A 9,629-nucleotide genomic window follows, 5' to 3' on the forward strand; every position below is an offset into this window, starting at 1 on the left:
ACCAGGAAGCAGTTGATGAGCGGCTAATTTTCAACCATATTAATGTTTTGGTCTCTAGCTATGTAAATAAAATTAACAGCAGATGAGTGAGACTTAGATGCTAAAGGCTAGCTGTTTGAGGATTATTCATAGGTCCTTTGAGGATCTTAATTAATAACTAAAAGGGTTAGTAATTACCATTTCCTAAAGCATTATCAAATCCCTTCTTAAAATAAGTTACACATATACGGATATATATATTATATATCAAATCTGATTCTTGGACTTTGGATTTACTTTTCTGTTTTGATATTGTTGGAACAATAACATATAGTGATCGATGCTTATTAATTTTCCACCCGCGTAGGTGATAAAGCTGAATGGTCCGTATCTTTTTTATTAATTGTTTTGAATATTTGAATTTTTCATCTTGAGAAAAAAAATTAAAAAGAAGAATTTTCACTAGAAATTTTATAGACAATTTTTCTAAAAATGAAATACTTAAAAAGAAAAATATATTAAATCTCAACAATTTATATTTGTTTTGGATTCTGGTGATCAAATTTGCTGCCAAAATACAGTTTCTTTATTCTTTTTTGTAAAACGCTGAAAGAGACCAATTCCTTGATTTAAAAACAAAAGAAAAAAGACATCTAGAAGTTATGTTTGATGGATTCTCTTTCAAAGAAATATCGCACACTGAGAGAAGAATTATATATTTTTTTTCTTCATAAGGTTCTAAGTATTAATTTTGTTTCCAGCTATCTATGTATTAAAAACTATCAAATAGTTTGGAAAAAAGAGAGCATTTTCTTGACACCAAGGGTCCATTTATTTAATCATATTTTATAAAAAAGCCTCTCATTTTCTTAAAAAAATATATTTTATAACTTTTTATGATATTTTTTTAAATTTTTTAAAATAATCAAAATATGAGAAAGAGTATAGTTTTAATTATTTCAAGAAGTTATTTTGAATAGCTTGAAATTACTTATTAAAGTAGCTAATGAAAATAACTTAATGTAATAAATGATAGAGGGTGTTTTAAATACACAAGAGATGTAAATATATCATAAAATTTTAAAATAATAGAATAATAAATCATTTTTATAAAAAAATAATTAAAGAAGATATTATAAAATTTAAAAATGATATCATAAAACAAATATTAAATAATGTTTACTTTTTATAGAGGAAAAATATAATTTTAAATTCCTACATTTTGCTCTTGGTTTGCTATTAATCCTCGCACTTTTTTCAATGTCCTAGCTTCCTACACTTTTATTTTTTTAGTATTTTAGGTCCCTTCATGAACAAATATAAAGATCTTGGAGAGATCTAGAATATCAAAAAATAAAAGTGCAGGACCTAAAACATAAATAAAAAAATACAGAGACTAATAGTAAAATATAAATAAAGTATAAAGACTAAAAGTTATATTTTTTTTCTTTTATAAAATATCTACAAAATAAATTTATTTTTATAAAATTTCTAAACTATTTAAAAATTATTTATTTTTAATTTTAAACAAACAGATCCTAAATCTCTTTTGAAGACTAAAGCCATTTTGTGAGAAAAGTTTAGACATTCGTTTCGTTGCTGACATGTCGCTACAAAATTATTCATATATGCCAGCCGATCGAATAGATGGATCCACGTTGAACCGATTTCAAAAATAGTTAAACTAATTATCACCGTAACACAGCTACAGAACTTTTTGGTATATTTGAAGGTCTTATTTTTTGTTGGAGAAGCAATTTCAAGCAAGTTAGTGTTCACTCTTATTCATTAGAAGCTCTGGCGCTTATCCAATTTGAATACAATTCGAATCATCCTCTCAGTTCCACAATAGAAGAAATTAGATGCCTTACCATAAAGGATTGGGTTATCACCTTCAACCATGTATTTAGAGAATCCAACAAATGTGCAGATTGGTTTGCTCGACATGTCACAAGCAATAATTCTAATTCTTTAATTTTTGACACTTCCCCCCAAGATGTCGTCCTTTTATGGGACTTGACTTGACTTATAATTCCTTTCCTTTTCACGGCTTGCCGTGGCCTTGTAATTCAAAAAAAATAGTTAAACTGGGAAAATATCAAACTAATAAAAAATACTCTTTTAATTAAAAATATAAGTAATTTTTGGAGAAAAAAATTACATATTAACAAAGTTCTCATTCCCATAAAAATATATATTGTTTTTCTTTTGATCTTTGGTATTAATTACCTTTGTGATGAGTAAGAGATACATTTATATAAATATAGGTTAAAAAATTTAAGGGGTAAAATGAATTTTTTTTTATACATATAGGCTGCTTATATTTTGAACCCAAATTAACTAAAAAAATATATTTATATTTTGAGCCAAGGAGAGTATGTATATTGGCCAATCAACAAAGATTGTTCAAAATTATAAAATCTTTATTGTATTAGGCCCTTAACAGCCAATGTAAAAATTTGTTGAATCTTACGTGAATATGAACGATAGACGTTTTTGTGCTAAAGATAGGTCATTGCCAATAAGTGACAAGTGAGCAAGAGCCACTACATCAATGCCTAGATGTAGTGTTAAATAAGTAAGAGCTATCACATTATTATGGACTAACACAGCAAAAGAAGCAAGTCTATGTGAGCAAGATCAGATTTGATACCTAGATTTAGTAACTTGTGAAGAACAATATTTGTCATTTTATCAAAGAATACACGATACTTAGATAAAGGAAGCTATTAAGAAAATAATAAATGATAAAGTCAATGGACCTGATTGTATCCTTATTGAAGTGTAGAAATATTTATATGAAGAAGGGATATGATGGCTAATTAAGTTATTTAATGAGATTTTACAGTTCAATAAAATGCTTGATGATTGGAGGAAAATCACTTTAGTTCCTATTTTAAAAAAATAAAGGAGATATTTAAAATTGTGCTAAATATAGAGAGATTAAATTTATGAGTCATACAATAAATTATAGGAAATAGTGATCAAACATAGATTGATATTGAAAACTGATATTTTTGAGAATCAGTTTAGCCTTATGCCGGGTGGGCGACTATAGAAGCAATCTATCTACTAAGAGAATTAATGGAGAAGTATCAATGCAAAGGTAAAAATTTACACATGATTTTTATAGATTTGGAAAAAACTTATTACCATGTATCAAGAGAAGTATTTTGAAAAGCCTTGAAAAAGAACAGAGTTTGGATTGTCTATATTAGAGCTATATAATATATATATATATATATATATGAGGGAGCAACAACTAGTATAAAAACATCTAGTAGTAAAATAAAGGACTTTTTTGTAAGGATTAGGTTACATTAGGAATCATTTTTGACTCTTTATTTGTTTGATTTGATCCTAAATATTTTGACTAAGCATATTCAAGAAGAAAGCCCCACATACATGCTTTTTGTGGATTATAAAATTCTTATTGTGGAGACAAAGGAATAAATTAATTATGAACTTGAGTTTTAAAGGAAGATATTATAGTCAAAATGTTTTCGCCTTAGTAAGAGTAAGACGAAATATTTCATTATAATTTTAATAAGAGATCAATCAGTAATAATTTGAAAGTGAAATTGGAGATTAAATTATATCTCAAATAAAAACGTTTAGATATTTGGAAGCTATTATTCAATATAATGAAAAATTGATGGGGATGTTGCACAGAAAATACAAGTTTGGTGGTAATTAGAAAAAGGCTAAAGGAATTATTTGTGATTATAAGGTACCTAATAAATTTAAAAAATTTTTTATTAAATTGTTATAAAACAGCTGTGTTATATGGTATAGTGAATATTGTGTTTTAACAAGACAACAAAGGCATAAAGTTGGAGTAATAGATATAAAAATGTTGAGATAAATGAGCAGGCATACACTTAAAATTTGAAATGAGCACAAACGAAAAAAAAGTAAAAGTAGCACTTATTGAGGGAAAAATGGTAAAAATTATTTGATATGGTTCGAACATGTATAAAGAAGATCATGAAAGGAACATATGAAAAGAGTGAAACAAATAATTTTGAGCCCTGTCAAGAGAAATAGAGAAAAGCTAAAGAGAACATTTATAAAAGTTGTTGATTGAAACATCTTAGTTGATAACATTCCTAAAAGCTTAGCATATGATAGAATATAATAGTATCGTACAATATATATTGATAATCGCACTTAATAAAATAAGACTTAATTGTTATTGTTATTGTTGCCCTTGGCCATTGTAATGTGTTGCCTAGTTGAACCAATTGTATATTTTTATTTTTTTTAAAATTTAATTTATATTTTTATGTTATGATTTATGTATACCTATACTAGTTAGTATTGGGAATTAAAGAATAATAAGCAATTAGGAAAAAATATTTTGACTCTTATAAATTATAAACAGAAAAGATAATTTTATTCCTTGAATTTTTTTTAATTAAATCAATTTAATCCTAAACTTTGAATCTAGACAATCAGTTTTTATAATTTCTTGACTCAAAACAACCTAACTCTTATAGGTTTTTTGATTTGCTATAACTCAATCCCTATTTTTTGTTAACTTAGCAAAATATTTATGAGTATTAGGACAATTAATTCTTTAATCCCTGAAAGTTAACATCAGTTTTAAAATAGATGGTCATAGTTTATAGATTTTTAAACTACTTTTGATTTTTTTTTTAAATCTTTAAAGGAATTAGTTTCTTACATCTTAGTCTCATGTTTGCATGGTAAAATTATAAATGGGCAAGCATCTTGTTACTAATATAAGGATTTTATTGATAGATAATTTATAAGTATTTTTGTAATTGTTAGTATTCTTTGGGTTTAGAAGCATATTTGGACCTTAATGAGCCTAGACCCAACTTACATGAATTTTTTTTTTCCATAAAAAAAAAAGTTAAATAGGCAACTGTAACGTGGTACTCTGTGCTTTGCTTAAAAAAAAAAAAAAAAAAAGCTCCGTTCTTTGGAGACTAAAAACAGAGACCAAGCGAGAATTTTGATGTCAGTCAAAGAAGGTATAGCGTTAGCAGACGTGCATTACAACACCCTTTACCGGCATTAGTATATCGGATCAACTTTGAAGCATGCATATGAATTGCTATACAGTTTTATTGGCATACTGTATATATCGTACAGAGTCAAACCAAAATAAAACAGAACTATGTAAGCAGATCTGTGTGTCAGTGTGTGTATAGACTATAGATCAGCACAACTTGCAAGGATTGTCGAGAAGAAACATGCAGCGAGACGAGGCCTTATTCTTAATTCACTCCCACAAGACATCATTCAACACAGAACCAATTAGAGAGAGCCACCGCCACCGCTAACGGCTCATGCCACCTTCCACCGCCGGAGCTGTCATAACACCGGCACTCTGCATTTCCACATTTCCTTGCCATCCTATAAAATATACATAAACCCAAATATATCAAACCACAAAAATAGATATCTCCGAATAATGTAATTATTGTTAAGAAAGATTTACAGGTTACCAACAGACATGCTGAATCCACGAGCTTTGAGCTCACGATACTCCTGACAGAGGGACATGTGGGGGCAGAAGCAACTGACTAAGCAGTCACAAGCTTCGTTGCCTTCAATATTATATACATTCCTGATCTTCGGTCGGTAAATGCAAGCGTAACATGACACACATTGTGTGAAACCCCCCAGTATGTAGAATATTATTCCCTGCACGCAACAACCTGCCACCATATATTTGCAAAATAACCATAATTAGCCCTCCAAATTATTATTCATTATAATTATATCCTTGATGTCAAAGCAAAACGACGTCGTTTATTAAAAGAGGAAGAAACCAAGACTCACTGGTTGTTCCTCTATCAACGATCTCTGCTATTCTTCCGAAAGTGACACGCGCGCACCAGATCGTGAGGCAACCTACTCATTACAACTTATAAGCACCAGCAATAGTAATAATATATAACTAAATAACGTATTTATTAGCCCATTAATCATGTTTATGTATATGACGTGGATATATGAAGAAGAAGATGAACAGAACTCACAAGTGCCACAATCGGAGCAGCAACCGCAAAAGCCGAAGGACCAGGAAGAATTGGCTGACATATTTTGACAGAATTAATTAAGCTGGTTTGAGTTTCTTTGATCAGCTGAATCCTTCGGAAAGAGAGGTTAACTAAAAATCTTGTCGTTTCTGTGCCAAATATTCAACATTAACAAAACATGTTATCACAATGTCTGCACAACGTACGTTAACATTATCTCTTCGAATATTCACAACTTCCTAATCAGGTATTTACAGCTGTCAATTCATATTTCACATAGATATTCACGTATCCACCGCTTCTCATTAGCAAAACTTGATCTTTAATATTTACATAACATTGGGCATCTTATTCGGACGTATTTTAACACTGCACAAACCATTAAATCATGAAAACCATCCCAACAAAAATAGCATTCACATTGCCAAATCACCGGGACGAATCCAGAAATTATCATGTGTCGGGGACACTACTGAAATTTTATCTAATATTAAATTCTTCAATGCAAATCACAACATCTTTATTTCAGGTATCACGCATTCAAGCAATAAAACAGAGATCGAAGCATAAACCATCAAGCATTAACCTCTGTTTCGGAAACACTTTCTCCGATTTCACGTGCCTATAACCATCCACAACCACAAACTCACAGAAAAAAGAAACTCATTCTCTCCCCAAAAAAAAAAAAAAAAAATTGCACCCGCGACAACAAACAGAGATTGAAGAAAGAGCACGAAAGACAGAGAAAGAATGGAAAATTGACCACGTACTTACTAGTGGTGCGGGAAGAAGCTTCGACTTCGGTGAACAACAAGGAGCAGCGTTGACCACGTATCAAAGGGAGAGCCCTTCTTCAATTCGTTTTGGGCAGAAAATGACGTGTGATCTTTGCTTTAATTCGAGAAGGCATTTTTGTCATGTGAAAAAAATATTGGGGTACTATTGTCTTTTCACATCTGGGACAAATTACAATAAAATTCTAAAAAAAATTAATTGTATTTTTGCAGATTCACAGTGTTTATTTATAAATAAATCAATTAGTTGGGACTTGTTCTTAATTTTCTTTTTTTTAATTTTTATTCTCTTCCCTAATTATTGTTTACTTGAACTTATTTCCTTATATATAAACACATTTTTATTCATGTTTATTCAAATATTTCTATCCTACTTTTTTTTAAAAAATTAGTTTTAGTTTTCCTTTAGAAATATATGCTATAATTATATCTTAAAAAAGGAAATAATGATTTTAAAACCCAAAAAATAAGAATTCAATTTATACTACTCAATAACATTTAATATATTAATTTAATTGATCACAACTAGTTCGATCACCGTCTAGCTCAATCTAATCATTCAACTATGAAATAGTGTCTCAACAGTTTCATTTATTTAGTTGATCTCATTTTTAAGAACGTTTCTAGTAAGTGCTTCTCTTGATTCAAAATATACGTATTTTTTCATTTTACCCTTTCATTTATTTATCTAGATCTTTGCATAAATTTATCTTTCACTCATCATGGAGTGTGTTAATATTGAATTAAAGATAAAAAATAATATATACTTTTTATAAGAACGTTTTTAAAAAACTATTTTTATTTTGAACCAAATGAAGTATTAAAAAAATAAAAAAGGTAAATAGCCCAAAAAATATTTTGCATCTTATAATTATTTATTTTTAAAATTATAAAATATTTATTTATTTATTTATTTTAGATTAAAAGACAAATATTATAATGAACGCAAAAGTACAACTAAGCAAAATAAAAGAAAAAAAGGAAAAAGTCAACACCCTCATCATCAGTTTCCAAACAAAACAGGAGGTGAGATTTGAAAAAGAGAACCAGAAATAGACCAATTCATGAACCAAGAAAAAAGATTATAAAATATTTATTAATAAGAGAGACAATTAATCATATAATCTTATAATTTACATCAATTTTTATTTTTATTTTTATTATTATTATTATTTGGTGGAGTGGAGTGTTTTGCACTCGACTTTGACTATACAAGTGCCCGAGTCGTGATAGAATAAATTTGCAGCGGTAACATGGTACTCTGTTCTTTTGGGACTGAAAACACAGAATGAGCAAGAATTTCTATAGCGGCCAAATAAGGTATAGCTTCAGCACACCTTGTATCAACTTCGAACTTTGAAGCATAGGTATTGCTAATGCAGTTTCTTGGCATCATTCTGTTATCCTTAAAGCACATCAAAATAGAGTACAATATCTGGCCAAAAAAAAAAACATAGAGTACAATAAAGGATTCAGATTTACTAAGGGTCCAAAATATTGAGAGAGAGAGAGAGAGAGAGAGAGTAGATATCATTGATTCAATGGAGCTGAACATGTTGGAACAAGATACGAACTAAAATAAAACAGAACATATATGTGTGTAAAATGAAAATAGATTCTATACAGAGGAGAAAGATGAAGCCAGACAAGGCCTTTTTCTTAATTCATCCACCAACAGTACTGAAGACATATTGATCACTCCCATAGGAACCCATCGTTGAACACACACATACAAGCAACACAAAAACACAAACACATGTACGAACAAAGAACCAATCAGAGAAAGCGATGGCCACCGCTAACGGCTCATGCCACCTTCCACCGCCGGAGCAACCGTCTTGACACCGGCGGTCTGCATTTCCACATTTCCTTGCCAGCCTACAAATATAAAAATAAACCCAAATATATATGTCAAACCACAAAAATAGATTCCGAATCTATCAATCAGAAAAACAAAACACACACACACACACAGAAAAGTTTACCGGCAGACATGTCGAATCCGCGACCTTTGAGCTCACGATAATCTTGACAAAGGGCCATGTGGGGGCAGAAAACAACTCTGTAAACAGTCACAAGCTTCGTGCCTTTAATTTTGTACAGATGCCTCAGTTTTGTTCGGTAAATGCAAGCGTAGCATGACAGAAAAGTGTGGTGAAACCCCAAGTAGGTCGAATATTGTTCCTTGCACACAACAACCCTGCCAAATTACTAATAATTATCACTCATCATACACAAAGCATCTAATGAACTTCAAGTTTACTGTCTTCTCCAGCAAAACGACGTCGTTTTTCTGCTCTGCTTGTGATTGTCAGTACGGCGCTGACCTCCGAACCCACTCAGAGTCGTCCTCAAACTAGCTAGGCATCGAGCATACGGCCAAAAAACAAAAACAAAGACAAAAAACAGATGAAAATATGATATTGATAAAAGAGAAGAAGACAACCAAGACTCACTGGTTGTTCATCGAAACGATCTCTGCGATCCTTCCGAAAGTGATACAGGGCACCACAACGTGAGGCAACCTACTCATAAGCACCAGCAATAATAATTAATAAAACATAATATAACTAAATAACGTATTAATTAGGCCATTAATCATGTTTATGTATATGACGTGGATATAAGAAGAAGATGAACAGGGCTCACAAGTGCCGCAATCGGAGCAGCAACCCATAAGCCGGAGGAACCAGGAAGAATAAATAGTGGCTGACATGTTTGGAGAGAATTAAGGTGGTTTGAGTTTTCTGTGACGATGATCAGCCGAATTCTGCTGAAAGAGAGTGGCCGGTGAAAGCTTGTTTAAATTAGCTATTTTGATAAAACGACGAAACATCAGCTT

At 30.6% G+C, this 9,629-nt stretch overlaps 1 protein-coding gene and 1 pseudogene across 5 annotated transcripts; both read right to left on the reverse strand.

Moving 5' to 3' along the window:
• Nucleotides 1-5,055: 5,055 nt before the first annotated feature.
• On the reverse strand, nt 5,056-8,207 carry LOC129300769 (protein PLANT CADMIUM RESISTANCE 2-like). Of its 5 annotated transcripts, none has more exons than XM_054939361.1 (5): nt 8,125-8,207; nt 5,994-6,142; nt 5,794-5,865; nt 5,465-5,669; nt 5,056-5,364 (listed from the first exon to the last, which is right to left on the reverse strand). In XM_054939361.1, the coding sequence occupies exons 2-5, from the start codon at nt 6,052-6,054 to the stop codon at nt 5,247-5,249; spliced, it is 456 nt and encodes a 151-aa protein (XP_054795336.1). In that variant the 5' UTR covers nt 6,055-6,142; nt 8,125-8,207; the 3' UTR covers nt 5,056-5,246. The 5 variants fall into 5 exon arrangements, with proteins under 5 accessions (XP_054795336.1, XP_054795337.1, XP_054795333.1 ...); XM_054939362.1 differs by having other exon boundaries at nt 5,457-5,669; XM_054939358.1 differs by having other exon boundaries at nt 5,450-5,669.
• Nucleotides 8,208-8,464: 257 nt separating this feature from the next.
• Nucleotides 8,465-9,557, reverse strand: LOC129300771 (protein PLANT CADMIUM RESISTANCE 3-like; annotated as a pseudogene).
• Between the last annotated feature and the right edge of the window lie 72 nt (nt 9,558-9,629).

Source organism: Prosopis cineraria, unplaced genomic scaffold (assembly GCF_029017545.1).
Source record: "Prosopis cineraria cultivar Desert tree isolate PC_DT_omini unplaced genomic scaffold, ASM2901754v1 PC1741, whole genome shotgun sequence".
Classification (NCBI taxonomy): Eukaryota; Viridiplantae; Streptophyta; class Magnoliopsida; order Fabales; family Fabaceae; genus Prosopis; species Prosopis cineraria.